The sequence below is a fragment of the Aphelocoma coerulescens genome, chromosome 5, assembly GCF_041296385.1.
Source record: "Aphelocoma coerulescens isolate FSJ_1873_10779 chromosome 5, UR_Acoe_1.0, whole genome shotgun sequence".
In the NCBI taxonomy this organism is placed as follows: domain Eukaryota; kingdom Metazoa; phylum Chordata; class Aves; order Passeriformes; family Corvidae; genus Aphelocoma; species Aphelocoma coerulescens.
The window spans coordinates 6,024,993-6,043,258 of NC_091019.1; the positions used below are offsets into that span (position 1 = coordinate 6,024,993).

The window sequence follows — 18,266 nt, forward strand, 5'->3', positions numbered from 1 at the left end:
TTGCCTTTGTGCTTGCCCCTGTCTTGCCACATGTCCTTTTCTTCTTTCTCTCTCACAGGGCAGCAGTGAGCTGTATTACTTCAAGTGATCTGTACAGCACTGGCAAAAGTTCAGCTGTTTGATGTAGCTTTTTTAATTCACTTTTTAAATTTAGGAAATAAAACATGCTAAATAATTAAGTCACAGCACATTAAGGTTGTGTGCAAGGAAGAATTTGTCCTTTTGCATATTAAGTATAATACAGTGGTTAAGTGCATGGTCTGATACACTTCTGCTTTGTATTTCTGTTTGCTTTTACATTTTTGCATTTGATATTGCACAGAAGAACAGGATGACATTTAGGAATTGAAAAGTTTACACATTCACTGTCAAGCTATCTTTAGGTGCATTGGGTGTTCATCCCTTCCTGGCTTGTGATAGTATCAAAGCTGGTAATTATCTGTTTGAATACAGCTAGGTCACCCAATAACCATATTTGCTAGTGCAAAACTTGTATCAAATTTTCTTTGTGGAAACGATTAGTCTGATATTCCAGAAATACGTGTGAGACCGGAGTAGTTTCCTCCTTGTGCAAGTTTAGGCCTGAGAAATCATTTACAGTGTGTTCTCCTTAATACAATTGTTGGGGGAGTTCTGTTTTGGGGATTTTAGCTACTTTAGTTTAAAGGAAAGATTTACAGGGACTTGCTTTTTAAGCACGCTGGCATTAACACAGACTGCAACAGAAATGTGATAGATTGCTCAGTCACCGCGGGGAAGAGATTAGTTATTTACTTGTCCTTGGTGCTCACTGGCAGTCAACTGTAATGCCAATTAGATGTGCAGAAAGAAACTTATCCTAAAGGATATCCCAAAGGAGCTCAGTTCAGACAATATTCTGGGGTTGCAGTGGCTGACCCGCTGCACTGTCGGAGAAAAAAAACCCACTGATGGCTGACGAGTGACTTCTCAACTTTGCCTTGCAGAAATCAGGAATGGGAATCTAAAGGCCATCCTGGGCCTCTTCTTCAGCCTGTCTCGATACAAGCAGCAGCAGCAGCAGCCCCACCACCATCCGTCCCAGCAAGCAGGGCCTCCATCCCAGTGCCAGGTGGGGGTCCCGCCACAGCAGGTGCCAGCTCCGCTCCACACTCCGTGCCAACAGCCCCCACAAGCTGTGCAGCATCAGTTCAAAGCACAACCAGAAATGCAGTCCAGGTGGGAAAATCTCCTAAAGCTGTTTTTTTTTTCATTATTTATCTCTTTTTTTTTTTTCCTTCTCATTGAAGGTCTTAAAAAGCCAAAGGAGCTCCTTTCTTTCATTCTGCCCTAGAATAAAGTGTGTTGGGAATGGAATGATGGGTAGCAATTGACTTCATGCCTTTGGAAATCAAAATGTGTTTTTAAATACGTTCTCAGTGCTGGAAATCTGCAGCCCCATGGGTGTAGCATCCCTGCTGGACCAAGTAGCCACAGGATTTTAAAAGGATGTTTTTCTCACTATTCCTTTTTTGCTTCTTTCTACTCACAAAGCATGCACATTGTTTTCCTTAGAAAACACACATTTTAGGCATATGAAAATGAGCTTCAGTTCTCAGATTACAAGAGTTTCAGTCCCCACTAAGAAATGGAAGGGTTACCTTCCACTGTAGGGAAGGGTTACTCTGACAGGGGTAAAAGAAATAGAGCTCATAACACCTGGCAGCAATCAAAACCAAATCTAGACTTTTTGGTTGAAAATAATATGCTGCTGGCTTTACATGAAAAATAATTTTCTTAGTTGGTGTTTGTTGGCACTCCTAGATCAGAGTACAGATGAATACAAAGGGGTTTTATTCCTTGAATGTTTTTAATACTAGGAGTGCTCTGTCCAGGTTGGAATAAAAGCAGTTTCTGAGGCAGTACCACAGTAAATGCATGTGCATCCTTCTACTGGTCTGGCCCTTCCCCTGCTAAAACAGGGAGGGTTTATTTGGGATAAGAAGCAGAATTAAAAGCAGAAATCATATTTGCACAGTTACTGAAGTAGGAAGGCTTTTTTATTTTTAAATATCTCAAATTGAGGCTTGTTTGTGTTAACACACATTGAGGTGAACACTGGCTTAAGTGCTTGCCTTATGAGGGATATAAACAGTTTAACTGAAGCCTTCCAAGTGACACTACTCAGAAGTTATTTGAGTTTGGCTTTTATGTCTTTCTTCACAAATTATGCTCATTTGGGTGTAAACAATAGGTTTGTATAATTGAAAAACAGTGTTGCTACAGCATGTCTAAGCTTGTAAAGGAAATGGTTACTTTAAAACAAAGATGTGTTTGAAGAGATTTTTGCAACTTTTCTGTCAAAAACATGCTGAGATGCTGAACACTGTTTTGATATTTTCAGTCCATTATGTAGATTGAGCTGGCTTTCAAATAATTGAAAAATATATCTATCCTGAAGATCTTCAGTGTCATGTTTTCTTAGTATGTATGAAAGTCAAATTGCTCAGATTCTACAGAAAATATATGTAATAAAGGATTGAGAAGGAAAAGAGGAATAGGGTTGGGGGTTGCATGCAGATTTGCATGTTCATTACTCTGTAAAAATTAATTAATATCAGATTGTAGTGGTTTTGACCTGAAGTCATACTTGGGCAAGAAGCATTATATTCCTGTGAAATTAATAAAAACCCCTTTTCTCCCTAAAACCAGTCACTACGCTCAGTGGCTTAAGAAAAAAAAAAGAAAAGTTTCTTTGTTCAATGTTCTCTTCCGCTTTTTCTTTCCTGTCACAGTGCATCTCCCAGGGACTCATCTCAAAGCAAAATCATCCGATTCACTCTTGGTCAGAAAAGGTCTTCTAGGTTAGCATTTCTTCATCTTCTGCAAAGCATGAATAATCCTTCTGCAATATTTCTGGGTGCATGTTTAGGGTTCCTGTTGAAAACACTTTGTAACTAGGCCTTTACAAGAGGCTGAAATGTGAAAGTTTTAGATGGATTTCATTTTTTTCTCTTTTTTTTTTGAGGTGTGGAATGCGTTTTGGCCCACAGGGAAATAATTTGATTTTCTTGTTCTTAGGAGCTTTTGCTTTTGAGAACAAAACATGGTTCTGGGAGTTCTTTCCCCGCTGTATCAATTATATTTTGATCTGTACTATTGAAATCACAGAATTGTAGAAGTGACCTTAAAGATCATCTAGTTCCATCCCCCATCTGAGTTGCATCAGGCCAGTGTCTCAGCTAGAGAGGAGAGTATCACCTGCATGATGAGCTCTGGCTCATCAGAGCCCCTGCTGTCCCCAGTGCTCTCACACTCAGCACTTGTAATCTCCCTGGAAGTGATTCTTAGGTATTTGAGTCCGTTTTTCCCCTGGATCCCAGCATGACTTGCATGCCAGCTCATCTGACCATCTCATCTCAGTGATCGTGAGGGTTGCTGTGGTTATTAATCTGGTTATTAATCTTGTTTATTTTACTATTATAATATATTCAAATGTTTGACTAGAATATAGTTTTACATTGGTAAGTTATACCATATCATTTTTGCTAAGCTTCTGAACTATAGCTTATGATCTTTATTCAGTATGTGTAGATTGTTTTTTCTGCTGTATAATTTGGATTTATTTCCTGCATCTTATTTCTTTTATGATAACAATGAATCTCTGCAGAATAATCCCTGTTAAAAAGTTCCATGTTTCCTTTTCATGTTTTTCCTTGATCATAATTATGGCTTGACAGCTCATATTTGCTTAACAGAGGTGCTGAGGAGTAATTAAAGAGTGTTCTCCAAGCTCAGTACCTTCTCTCTAAATAGCAAGAACCCAGAAGTGTCTCCCTGAACCTGATTTTTTTCCTTAGATTTCACAGGCACTGCTGTGAAGTATCTTGAGCTAATAGCAAAAGCAGGGGCTTAAAACCAGTTAATTAAACTACAGTGGGGAGAAAAGAAAGTCTAAGAGAAAGGATATCTTCAAGAGTGTTTTTAGCACATAGGTTTTTTATTCTTGTGTTTTTATTGGCACTGACAATACTGATTCAAATGGAAAACTTGTCACTTCTTAAGTGGTCACATGGTTTGAGGAGCTTTATTTACTTTAAAATGTGACAGCTTTGCAAAACCTGTGTGGATTTGTGTGGGGAGCCTTTTCTTATCCAGCAGTACAGGAAGATTGTCCCTTCCCTACTACTGGAAAACTCCCCTCCCATACTGGAGCCCTCTGGGGAGCCATTCTGGGGTGGGTGCCCCATACTCAGTGTTTCAAAACTGGGTGAAAACTTTGGCCTGAGGTACCTTGTAGAAAACCTAGCTCATTTCCTGTCAAACAAAATAAACTTTTCATGAACTTCCTTATCTTGGTGACTTTCAAGTTCTCAAACAGTTTTATTTGTCACTGGTTGCCCTCAGCTTCTTCCCCTGTGGTCTCCTCTACAGTGGATGAAGCATCTCTGGGGTTTTCTTATGGATCCCTTGCTGGAATGATGAGTATGGACAACTTTTTAGCACTCCCCAGTGCTGGAAAAAGCTGGATAATTTGAGAGACTTGTCTAAAAGTCAACCTCAGAACCATGATGTGCTGTGCTGAATCTGTGGTGGTTTGAGCTTGTAAATTAATTTCTGGGTTTGTATTTGAATGATGCCCTCGTGTCTTAGACTCTTCTGAGCTTTGAAAGCATGTGCATGCAGCTGCTGACATTTTGGCTTTTTCTTCATGGGTTTTTTTTTTCATATTTTCTATTTCTTCACTAGTCTTGGAGAAGTCAGTTTATTTAGGAAGCCCTGCCAGGTTCCTTCCTGGCTTCTCTTCCTTCTCTCAGAGGCACAGCGGTGATTTGGTCAGTTGCATCTCCACTCTCTCTGACAACTGGGACTTCTTCGTTTTATCTTATTATTGACACAAGTTATTTAAATGGATTTTTGTATTTTATATAGAGAAGCTTTAAAAAGATCTGTGTGTGAATGTTGGCTTTGAAGTGTTCTGAGATGTGATGCCAGTGGCTTTCCTGATTCTCTTGGGCTTTTTAGAGAAGTCTTCCACCTTCCTTTTTGCCTGAAAAGCCTAAAAGCTTGTGTACTTACTCCAAAATAACTGCATTTTTTTTCCTAGTTAATCAGCTAAATCTGGTAAATACAGGCTATGGTACGAAAATGCTGGAGGAGACAGATGCCCAGTTTAAACCAGAGGATTATAGCAGCTCACTGATAATGTGGTTACTCTAAGAGAGGGTACTGAAGGTTTGGGTACTGAAGGTTTGTGTGATTTATATAGGCTCAAATAACTAAACCAAGTAAAAGTTTTGCTGGGCTTGGCTGCTGAGCTTTGTAGCTGCCAGGGCAGAGATGTGATGTGCTTCTCTTCAAGGGAAAAGGCAGCCAGGTTCCATCTCATTGTTACTTCTGAAATAAGGTTAGCCCTTATGTGGGCGGCATGTGACAAAGTCTCCAGCAATCTGGTTTAAGAACATCAGTGCCTCACTTTTAACCTTTTGCCAGTGGTATATATTCCACTGAATTTACCTGTAACTATTTCTGATTCAGCAGATTTATGGCAGGTGATATTCAGCAGATTTTGTCTCAGGGCTTTTTTTCTGGTGTAAAACAATTCAGACTGCATCTTGTTTGACATAAACTTTTCATCTAAGATGATTCTTTGATTTGTTCTTACAGAAGCAGAAAGACCCTTATGAGTCTATACTTGTGCTGTTGATCCTTTTGTTTTCAGCTTATGCATGGTATCCCATAGACTCTTCCCCAGAGTGCTTTCTACCTGTGTTTAATCATGCTGTAATTCTTCCACCAGACTTCCAGGTCCCACCACGAGGGTGTCCGCTGCGGGCAGCGAGGCCAAAGCTCGTGGTTCCATCAGTGCCAACAACCGACGCAGCCAGAGCTTTAACAACTATGACAAATCTAAGCCTGGACTTCCCCCTCCAACCCCAACAAGCAGCAATGACAAAGGTAAGCACAAATTTTGGATTTTTCTTCATAGTGGTTTCATTCGGAGGAAACTGGGTTTTCTGTTAATCTCCAGAAGTTGTAAGACTGTCTCAAAGCTGTGTGTTGTAAACATGACATCTGCAATCCAAACCCAGTTGGAGCTTCTTGAAAAAAGTATAGTCCTTCTTTAATATATCTGAAGTTGTGACTTGCTGGTACATCCGAAAAATAACTTTAAAAAGTCCTGGCACTGGTGAACCATGTTTTTTCATTTTGCTTCAAGCACAGATAAGGGGGAATGAATTAATCATGAAATAAGGCATTTTGATGAGTAGTTTGACAAGAATGAGAAATGACCACTAAAGATTTCTCCAAAGTTTTTATATGATGCATAGTACCATTTGCTTTCATTTCCATCACTATTGTGGAAGATCCTGTAAGATACAAAATTACACAATTTCAGTCTAATTTCAAGAACCATCTAGTGTTGTGTTTGAAGGCAGGAGCATGTTACATTTTATAAATGTTGCAGTGAAATGATGTCTGTGGCAGGGCCTCAGAAACACTCAGAGCCGTGCTGTGTGTGATGCGGAGCTTTTTTGAATGACATTTCCTGACTTGTGTCCATTCACTAATTTAGTGATCTGACAGCATTCATTAGCTTGAGTTTGTAGCTCTGAGCTCCGTGGTGCCACACGTACCAGTGGGGCTGGGGGGATGTGACTGGTGAGAACTGACCGCGTCTCTCCAGTCTGGTACGGTCAAGTTGCTGGCTGGGGGCGAGTTCTGGATCCTTAAAGTCATTCTGCTGACAAAGATGGGCCAGCCCTGCACTTCAGCACAGGCTCCTTGCAGTGACTTGACAGTGGCAGCCTTCAGGCTCGAGTCTCCTCGCTGGCCGTGCGTAAGTTCTAATAACTGTAATGAGCATTTTGCTCCGGGGAAAAGCACTGGTCTGGGTCAGCTTGTCTGTGGTTCTCATGCTTGGTTCTTTCCAGGAAACTCTGGGCTTTCTTCTCTAGAAATTGTTCTCCTAGGACAGCATGTTGGTAGATTTTGGAATGTTACCCCAAAAAAGTTATGGTGGCAGTGGAGGATCCTCAGCATCCTCCAGGGACATTCTGAAACGCCCTGATCAGATTTTGTATAAGAGAAAAATTAAATTCACCTCTGTATAATATAATTATTGTAAGTATTAAGTAAAATTAAGTATTACAAATTAATGTATTAGCATAATATGCTAACAATTCCGCAGTATTCTACCTTGGTAAATCCACGCTTTTTTAGAAGGTAAAATGTGTAAACAGTAATGATTTAACTTTAACATCAGCATGTAATAGTTGTCTCTAAATCTGAACCAGGTCTGGCTTTCAGTTCAAAGAACAAGCTAACAGGTTTCAGTGGGAGCAGTAGAAACCTTGTTTTTCTGTGTAATATCTCCCCAGTCTCTTTCTTTGTCCTTCTTGTGAGTACTAGACTGGGGAGAGGTGGGATGGGATTTGTCTTGTCCTGAAGCATAGGTGGGTTGTCTGGATGGTCCCTACTCCTTATGGGTGGTGTGATGTTATGCTGCATGGAGGAGAGGGCTTCCATGTATTTTAGCTTTTTCTCAGTTTACCAAGATTACTAAATAAGGAAAGTAAAGTACTGGTTTTAGTCTTCAAAAGAGAAAAAGAAAGAAGTCCTCATGCATAGAGAGAACAATAATTTGTCAACTGAGTAACTTAAATATCAACTGCTTTTAGTCAGTTCTGGGAACCCTCGTTCCTCACTGTAATTCATCTCCTGAGAAAGATAAACTGGTTGCTGAAGAAGCACATGAGATGAGCTGCTTCCTATGAGTATTACAAATGACTAAAGGAAACAAGGGTGGTTTTTAGGCTGACAATCTACATAAGTTGCATTAACTACTCAGAATTTTGCTCTGGTCAAAATTTCCAGTCATAAATTATGGTCTTCAAAAAAAAAAGGGGGGCTTATGTAAAGTTGAACTTGAACTTTTCTTAAAAGTATAATCATGACACAAAGTTGGTCTGCATCCATGAAAAACAAAAGCAATTGGTCTGACAAATTTTTGGCTTATTTTGAAGTTAATTGTAACATTGCCAGGCAAAGTTTATTGTCAAAGTGCTAAGACAATTCATGTTTTCTGACCCATATCCTGTGTTTTGCCTAAGAAAGTGAGACTCACATGACTGTGCTGTGTGCCAGGCTTGGTAAGTTTTCATCTCTTTACCCAGTACCTGCTCCGTTGTGTGTTTTTGAGGAAGGAAATGGGAGAAAGAAAATTCAGCCTCTTTTGGCATGATTGGTCACTTTGTGATAGAAGGTGGCCTTCAGTGTCTTATGTTTGAATCGTTTCTTACAAAAAGTAGGTTGTAGTTTTTAGCTTTTATTAATCTGTGACCTTTCCCTCCAAATGCAAATTGTCTTGTTAGTCAATCGTCTGTGTCTTGTGGCGATGAAAGTGCATTAATTGAAACAGAATGCATCAGGAAGGAAAAGGACAGCAAATGGAGCATGGAAGATCAGCCAGCTACTGGGAAATAAATAACCTAGATTTTTCGAAAGATTCTGTAAGTCAGTTACTGATGAGACCACTGGTTTTCTAAAAGTCTTGGGGAAAGGATTTGTGTAATATTGAAAATGACTGCACCATTGCAGAGAAATAAGAGGTTCTTGGATGGATGTGTGTGTTTGATGTGAGGTGCACACAAAGCAAAGGAACATGTAAAGAGATGCAAGTCTCTCTTCCCGACAGCAGACCTTGTGTCCTCAGTATTTTTGTTTTCTCCCTGTCTCCACATGCTGTCTGACACCACTTTCAAAATACGGAGAAGAGATAAGTGTTCTCTAGTAAGGATCACTTAGACACCTTCTTCAGTCCCATGGGTACCTTCTTTGAGCTTAGGGCCTGATGGCTTTAACTTGCTTTTTGGAGTTAGCCCCTCAGTTTATATGCAGAATTCCCGTTTTATAGGGAATTTACCCAAACTCACAGGAATTTCAGGACCCTCATTCCTCACATCATAAAGTGGCAACATGCTGTAGTATGGTTTTTTATTTATTGTCACAGTGATTAGCGATTTATAATTGCAGTTACATTCTAGACGGGGTACTTTCATGTGTGTAATTGGTGTTGCAGGCTTTTTTTAAAGAAAAATGCCATTCAAGTCTTAATGGCATTTTTGTTTTGTGGGGAAATAAGCCACTCAGGCTTGTGGTTTTTGTTTTTTTTTATGTCATCCTAATCCCTTCATACAGCTGAAGCCTTTTAGCTCTCTTATGAATTGTCAGAGTTACTTAGTCTGTGCTTATGTAGGAGTAGCTTTGGTTTACTTCCTTGTCCTTTAATGTCCTTGAACACCACAGGTCTACTATGGCATGGAAGGCACTGGACACTTTCCAAGGTCACTACTGAACTCATCTAAATTATCAAAAACTTTTCTCAGGAATGTAGAGAGGCAAATGCACATTGCATTTCTATGCCTGTGTGCAGTCATTAGTTAGTGGCTACCTTGAAGCTCCACATTACCATGTCCTTCTAATTGTCCAGTAGGATCACCAGATAAAATATAGCCAAAATTTGATTTCCATACGCAGTTTAGAATACATAAATCTACTTTTTGTCCATAGCGAGGGGAGCAGAACTGCATCCTAGGTAGTATCAAGAACGAAACTTAAATATATTGAAAGGTACAACTTCAGTAAGGACTTGGATACAGTAGATTTTCTCATGAGTTTATGTCACTGTTCTGTTTGCACACAATGGAGAGTCTCTTGAGCTGTGCTCTGAAAGCAGCCTGCAGTTTTGCAAAATGCTGGGGATTTCTGACTAGCTCTGAACACCCTCACATATCCACTGTCTTCACTGTTCTTCAGGCACTCAGTTTGCATTTTGCAGTCTCAAAAGTCTTATAGTGTTGTCTCGGAATATTCTGCTTATTTCTTGTGTCAAGCCTATAAAATCAATGAAGTTATGAAGCTGTAGGAGACATCAGCTTAAAAAGTCACCTCCACCACGTTGATGATGTGATACAGTACTGGTGAGAACCAATACTGTGACAGACTTACATGCTTGCTTTTTATTTTTTCCTTTTACTTTTGTTCCTAATATTTTATTTAAAATAAATCCTACAGAGGGCAGTAGAAGTCTGTGGGAAAAATGATGCCTTTCCTGTGGATTGAATGTTAGGTGAAATATCAGTAGAAAAAAAAGCATTCCCAGACTTTGGCCGTTTCCATTTCAGATCAAAGGAAATGTTTATTACCCAGATTCATAAAGAAGGCAGGTTGATGTCAGGTTTCTCTTAAACAGATAATATTAGGAAAAGGAAAAAACCAAGAATGCATACATACAGATTCAGACACTGAGGTGAAATAAATGACTGTTTTAATAGCAGTGTTCTTGCAAACTTACTTGATACAAGTCTGATGAGAGGGTTCTCAAACCAGATCCTGCCAGTTCAGTGCTAACCTTGGCTGTGCACATCTCACTTTTTAGGTATGGATATACCATAGGGGCAGGAGAGTAAGAAAAGTGTGTATTCCTCTCCTGCTCCTTCTATTTTATTTCTTTCAGATTTTGGGTAAACCCCTTAAACATGGAACATTGTGTATATTTAATAACTGCCTTTTAATGTGTAAAGGGTAGTCACTATGTTCACAAGGATGTGTGGTGACAGTTCAAGGGGCACACATTCCTTTAGGGGAAATCCTGTCTGGAAATAGGAATAAAATTCTTCACTGTGAGAAGAATAAAACATTGGAGAAGTTTGTCCAGAAAAGGGGTGGGATTTCACTTGCTGGAGGTATTCAGGACTTGCCTTGACAGGGCCCTGGATAACCTCATCTCAGGCTCTGCTTTCAGCTGAAGGTTGGAAGGATTATCTCCAGAGGGTTCTTGTGACCTAGACTGTTACCACATTTTGATACTTTTAAATATTATTTCCTTTTAAAACTTTTCTTAAATGTGAGCTGCTGAAATAGGAAGGGCTGCTAAGGCGTTTTGAAGGACAGTTAAGGAATTTCTTTCGTCCTAACTTTCTCACTTCGTGTTATCAAAATAGGACTGACTACCGTTAGTAAAATGTTAGCAAGTCACCCTCACTCCAGTGAGCAAACTGGTGTATGGTTACACATGCCACATGTGTGCTAAAAATGTGTGCACTTTATATGTAGGCAGTTATATTTATCAGGTTCAGGAGGGCAAGGCATCAAGTTCAAGGGCACAGTTCAAGAGGCCATGTCAGATCTTGTCAGAGCTTTAGCAGGAAAGGCTCTTCAGAGTTAAATCAGCATCTTCAAGTCAACCTTACTAGGAAATCCATATTTATTTCTCTAAATGCCCTCTTGTGAAAGAGTATAAAATCCTAAATCTGGATCTGAGCCATTGGAATTTCTACTCCTGATGATGAAAATGTTTCTTATTCAATCCTGTATTGATATAAAAATACATGACAATACACTCCCATGGCTTGGTTCTGTGTGATACTGAGGTTGTCTTGAACTCAGCATTGCTTAAGGTCATTTAAAAATGGCAGATTTGGATTATGTCAAACCCTCAGATTCAATTTAAAAAGGCTACTTTAGCAACTGAGAGGAAAAACTCCTCTTCATGTGGAGCAAGGTGAGAAATGTGCATAAGGAGATCAAAACTCGGAGTTCTTGTGGGTAATGTCTTGAAGGCTAAGATATTCAGTAGTATTCAAATGGTCTCTGAAACAGAGGGATGCTGATAAAACAGAAAGAGCTCTGCATAGAGCTTTGGAAAAACCTCCTTTGCAGTTTGGTACTTAAAGGTTTGATTTGTGTTCTTTGTCTCAAAGAAAGGTTATAAGGTTCCCTTATTACCTACAAGATACCTGTAGTGATATTTATAGTAATAACAATTCTTCCTTATATCAGTAGATAGTGTGTGGGTATCTGTTTCTCAGGAATTTGATATTAGCCCAATTAAGACCACAGATTGGATAGAAATTTTAAGAGTGAGGATGTTTAGCTATGGGAAGAGATTACATCAGACATAAGGAGTCAAAATCTAATATTTGCCCAGAACTGATGTTCAGACAGAGGTTTCTGAGTTTGGCTCAGAAATTTCTGAGCCCTGTTGTCTTTAAGATGAACATAGATGATCTGGAAAGTTTTCCTGAATAAAAAAATCTTTCATTTAAGCACATTAAAATGGAGGACAAGTCCTCTTTTGTAGCTTTGTGTAAAATGAGATGAAGTATTTGGCATTCTGAATGATTGGGTTTGGCTCCTGTACCAAGAACAGGATAGTCAAGTGGCATTGCACAAACTTCCTTGCTGGAAATGTTCTGTTTAACCTCATGCAGTTTTTCCACTCTACATAAATTATTAATTATAAAGAGAGACAAAACCCAGGCTTTTGCCTTTGTGCCCAGTAATAGTGCAAGAACTAAAAAACCCCAAAAGTGGTGAAAAAAGAGCTCTGAGACTTAAAAAGCACAATAGAAATTTGTCTTAGAGCATTTAAAATTTTCTTCTACCTATTTATAGTAGTATTCAGCCTGAATAGGAAAGAGAAGGCTTTTTATGGCTTCAGGTGCAGGGATAGTTATCAGGACAGTAGCAGCAGGGAGCTGGGATGCTGGATGCAATTCCTGTGGCATGGAGCCAGCTGACCTCGTGCTGGCCAAAGGTCACTGGGATGGCTGAACAGACTCTTTTTACCCAGGGCTGTTTGACAAGGGCAGCTTGTGACAGGATGTGACTTTAAACTGACAGAGCGTGGGTTTAGATTAGATATTGGGAAGAAATTTTTTACTGTGCGGGCGGTGAGACCCTGGCACAGGTTTATTTGTGGCTGCCCCATACCTGGAAGTGATCAGGGCCAGGCTGGATGGGGCTTGGAGCAAACTGGCATAGTGGAAGGTGTCCCTGCCCATGGCAGGGGATTGGAACTGGATGATCTTTCAGGTCCCTTCCAACCGAAACCATTCTACTGTCCTGTGATTCTGTTATTACATGTTATTACAGTAAATCTTATATTTTGAATTCCATCTTTTACTAATCAAAGACTGGCTAGTCCTGATGTGTTCAGGTGCTTGGTGTCTTGTGGAAGAGAGAGTTCATACAAACCCTCAGAGTTCATTTTTACAGTGCTGCCTGCTGAGTGATTCACTGCAGGATCCAGCAGCACACGGGTGGAACATAAATGTGAAATATTAAGCCTCATGTCTCAATCCATGTTCTCTACAAGCTGAGGATTTCCAGCTGAGGACTCTCTTGCACTAAAGTTGACACTGAAAAGGCACTGACCCTTTTGGTACGAACTGCCAGGTCATCACTGAACCTGTTTTTAGCTGTGCCACTGGGACTGGTGCTGGGCCCAGCTCTGCGAGGCTGCTGGGAAGGTTGGGGTGAGAGGTGGAGTGAGGAAAGTTTTGGAAACCACGACCAGCAGAAAGTTCTTAACAATTCACTGGGGACTAGCAAAAATAAGTAGAGTTCCTGAGATTGAAAGATCCCTGTGCTTATGGATGAACAGTATATGGATGTCAGAAAGCTGGGAAGTGATTTTACAGAGTGGAACAGTTGGCTCATGCAACAGATAGCAGTAAGTTAAATAATATTTATTTATTTAAAATTTTTGGGTATCTATAACTTCCTTCATGACTGAAAATTGTGCTCTTATAGGCTTAGAAAAAATTTCCTTTCTTCAACTTTTTGAAACAGTTACTTTCACTCCTGTTCTATATCCATCTTGGGCTTAGTATTATTTTAAGGTTTCTCTTTCTTTAGAAATGAATCTAATAATTTATTAGGAAATGGATCTAATGTTGAATGAATCTAACATTTGCTTTTGAAATGATGACTCAATAAGACTGTGCAAAATTCACTAAGATTAAAAGGATTGCACAAGTGGAAAAGATTTTATATTTTTTTAAAGAGGCACAAGCCCATAAAATATGAAATCAGTTTGCCCACACTTTCAGATTTTCACTGGGAAATAAATGTGGTTGTCTCAACAGCGTGAAAATGTGATAATTACTTAAATTTCAGTCATCCCACTCTGTAAAAGTGTACTAGTGTTTCATTTAGGTCAGACATGAAGCAAGCATCATATTCTGCTTAGTGTTTAAGATGCTGCCTCTGTGCTCCTCTGTGCTGGTATTCAAGAGATGCTCTGGTTTTATTGACCAAGGGTTTTCCCTGTAAATCAGACAGATGTAAAATAAATTTGCAGAATTTGTCTCAATAAATCCATTATCAGAGTAGTTGGTGTTTTCTGTTGTTCTGCTGTGTGCACTACCAAAAGCAGATGCTGGAATAGCCCTGTCCAGTGTTCTAAATATAATATACATTGAAGGTATTTACCAAATGTTCAGGGTGGTTTGTTTTGCCTTGAATACAGTGCAGTGATCACAAATTTGGTGTTGCAAGAGTGAAAACAAGAAGAGAGAAAGGAAGGACCGTGAGGTAATCGGAAAGATATGCTGAGGAACCTGGTACTTTCTTGTGTTGAGTCATAGCTTTGCAGGGCAGATATGGCTCCTGGTTTTAACTCTGTTTAAAGAACCGTGTTTAAAATTTTAACAAGTTTGCAGCTCACACTAAGTATTTGTAGAATTGCATTTGTGAATAACATGCGGAGTCTGTGCTCCAGCTCTGAAGGAAAACCAACTGTACCTATGCAGAAAACACCACACCTGAGGGGTGTTCACAAGTCTATTCTGAAATGTCTCATGACAGGGACTTGACCATCTCTTAAACTGTATCACTTCCAGTGTCCATTTAGTCTTAAAAGCAGCTATTAAAAATATACATATAAAGCCATTCTGTGTAGCTAAAAATAAGTCATATTTTTGCTCTTCCTTGATCTTTGTCCTGTTTATAACAGTCTTCATGTATTTAAAGCCCTGAAATGTCTCCTTCAGCCTTTTCTCTTCTAGACTAAGCAATCTTTACTGCTCCATCCTTTTTCTTATAGGCTCCTTGTGATAAATCTCTTTTATGTCTTGATGGTCTCTACTGGCCCCTTTCCAGTCTGTGAGTCTCTTTCAGAGGGCTGCTGGAGCTGGACACAGCACTCCACCTGATGCCTTACTTTTCTGCTGAGCAGGAGGGAGTAGTGAAATTCTTTGTCTTCTTTTCTATGATTCTACAAACCTCTGATTCCATATATGATACTCCTAAAGCATTTCTGAGTGACGTTTGTTTTCCCTTAGTGCCACACTGTGAAGTGTGCAGCTGCATCCTGCTGCAGCTCCTTTTGCTGCAGTGCAGTTGCATAGCTGGTGGTTTGACCTTTTAAATTTAGGCATTCAGTCTCTCCTTCCTCAGCACACACCTCTTCAGTGAGTGAAATCTTACTGACTCAAGTTTATTTCTCCCATTTACCAGATGTATTAGTGCAGAGAAATTCCTCAGACATAAGGCTCCTGCCTTGTGTCAGGAGATGACCCTTATGAGAGTCATTAATGTCAAACAAAATACTCATCTCTGGCCAGCTGAGATACTCGTATATCCTGGGGTATTGTTTGCATCCTTTCACTTTTCTAATCAAACACGCTTTTGAAAGATTGGCTCATCTTAGTAAATCCTCAGTGACATATTTATGTTGGGTGTGTGCCCATCAAACAGCTTAAAGACTGTCAGGAAATAGCAAGCAGCATGGCATGTTTATAGGACAAGATATGAGTATGCAGTGAATCATATTTGTGCCTAATTTTACAACTGTTCAGCTGGATGAATCTGGCATTTAAAAATGTGTCCTCTTCTACCTACACAAAGGCTGGCTGAAGGCTTAATCATGGCTGAAATGGAGCTTTACAAGACCACAGGACTTTGACAGAGTTGGTGTAAGCTTTAGAAATATATAAAACAAGCCAAAAGTGTATTTAAATGAAGTTTTAGGAAAAAAACCCCTAAAAATATTAGCCAGTGACATGTTCTTAATAGTACAGCTCATGAGGATAAAAATCCTGAGCTTTGAAGTCAAATTTGACCTTGAGAAGCAGCTTCTTGCCCAGTGTACATCTGCAAAGCTGCATTGGAGGTGGTGGAACCATGTTAATTTATACCAGCTGAAGAGCTGGTCCAGCATTTCATGGGCTTTGCAGTGCCTACATGTTTCCTTTTAAAATAAATATTTACAGTTCCTCCTAAATTTATTGCTGGGTGAAGTGTGCCAGAAAAACACCCATGGAAACGAAGGTTAACTATTAAATCATAGGAAAGCAAAGAGCAGTGGTGTACATCCCAGACTTCCCTAAGTGCCAGCATGTTTCTACCACATCTGGAGAAGGCCCTTCTCCTTGGGTAGGACCCTCGTTCAGCCTCCCTGGGCCCTTCCATTTGTGGCTTCTCTGCTGAGCCTTTTGCCTGTTCCTCGTCCATAACCAAATATATCTGAAGAATCTGTGACTGGCAGCAGAGAACTGAAAGGAAGAAGAGCCCACCATAAATTGTAATACGTGTCTGCCAGTTGGTGTTGGTATAAATGGACAATATTTCCTGACTGCAATTCTCAGACCACTGATTTTCATAGTCCCTATTTCATATAACCTGCAGGAGAAATGTGTCAGACCAAGGCTGCTAACTGTACATATTGTCCACTCCAGCTAAGTGTAAAATCTGATGAAAGACTCCACAACAGCTTCCTGCCTGGAATTCATTAATGCTTTTGAATAAGTCTGTTGTGAGAAGTCTTGGGGGATTAGATTGTACAAATAGTGAGAAGGAAATGGAGAAGAATGAACAAGAATGGTATTTGTCTAGTATTAAATGGAGAGTGCAACTTGTTTTGAATGGCACAGTAAACTTGGTTTCATTATTTTTATGATCATCTAACTGGTATGTGGTCAATAGAGGTCCCTCCAACCTTTCTTAGGCATTCATGTTGACAGCATTTTGAATTTTACAGTAACTAAACAAAAACAACAAGGAATTCAAATGTCTTAGTTGGTTATGGCGAGACAATGAGAAAAGGGGCTGCCTGTGCTCCAGTTTTATTTCCCCTCACCTCAGCAAAAAATGATGAGTCTTGGCTAAGTGAACCAGCCAACAGCAGAACTGTTGTTCCGTGTGCTGGAGCTCTGTGTGAATGGAGGCAGCTTTACAGAAACGTGGAAGTTGAGTTTGTGGCATATCCACAGGCTTTGGTGCGGGTTTTCAGAGGTAGAACATGTTGCTGTGAATGCGTGGAACTGCTGTTGAAATTGCAGAGTTTACAACACTGGGGTTGAAGAAGTAGATACGATGGAAGGGAAGAAAAATATCACGGAGTAAAGGTAATTTTTGTGTTGTGTTACAGTAAATTTAATCGCCATTAAAGGGAAAATCAGTGGGCAGAAGTTGAAGGGAACAATTCTGCTCAGTTAGAAAGGGTCCTGAGCAACCTCATCTAGTGGAAGGTGTCCCTGCCCTTGGCAGGGAGATGATCTTTAAGGTCTCTTCCAGCTATGGTTCCAACTATGATTCTGAGGTTTTATCCTCAGCAAAGCAAAATGTTCCCTATTCAGGCTTTTCTCAGGTTCTACAGAATTTCCCTATCTGGCAGTCTCTGCTTTAAAAAAAAGATTTTTGTTGGGTTTTTTTGTGATCCAGAGCAGAAGAGGGAACAGAAAGCTTCAGCCATCCTGTGGGTGGAGGCCATGCCCACCCCAAGCTGGTGGCTCAGCCAGTCCCTTCCTGCCAGCTGTAGTTCTCCCTGGTCTTAGGCGTTGCAATTGAAATGGAAATTTCTGTGGGCCACAAGAGTTGTGCTTATTTTGAGGAGGGACTGTGTGCCAGGTCACTCTTGCTGGGAGTGTTCTGCTCTACCTGCTCATGCTTTGGGTTATGGAAAGTTTGTGATTTTTATAGGCTGCTCCTGGCAGGAATGCAGACATTTCCATACTTACAGGGTTTGATAAATGATTATTGAAGAGGAGAACAGCTCACTAAAAAGTTTTTCTCTGTAGGACTTAATGTATAGTGCTTTGAAGGAGAGTCTTCTGGTGGGTGGATGGGAAGGGTCAAGATTCACCATTTATTCTTCTAGATGGGAAATGATGAAACTGCCACAGTGGTTTCTGCAGTTCTGACACTGTAATGTCATAGAGCAGAGCTGCTTTTATTTCCTAAATTAGAATCTGGTTGTGGATTTGCTTTTAAATCTCTTATCTAATCTATGGGCTGGACTAAAAGATATTTCTTGTCATAAGAACTTATTTTTCCCATAGCTGTGAAATAAAAAATAACAGCTTGTTCATTCAAAAATGGGTAAAAATGCTGTTAAGTTCTTGACCCTTCTAAGGAGAGTAACTATGAGAACATCCTTTGTCTGTGTGTTGCCTTTCATGCTTATAATGATGGCTTTTGAAAGTTTTCAGTTATAGCAAATCAAAGTCCACTTACTTAGA

General features: G+C 39.9%; 1 protein-coding gene across 14 annotated transcripts in view; it reads left to right on the forward strand.

Annotated features, from left to right (window-relative positions):
* Positions 1 to 18,266, forward strand: part of NAV2 (neuron navigator 2) — a 371,496-nt gene that overhangs the window by 246,172 nt on the left and 107,058 nt on the right. For all 14 annotated transcript variants that reach the window (XM_069016444.1, XM_069016446.1, XM_069016442.1 and 11 more), the window contains 2 exons: positions 966 to 1,197; positions 5,759 to 5,916. In XM_069016444.1, the coding sequence (XP_068872545.1) occupies positions 966 to 1,197; positions 5,759 to 5,916 (390 nt within the window). The remainder of the gene's footprint in view (positions 1 to 965; positions 1,198 to 5,758; positions 5,917 to 18,266) is intronic.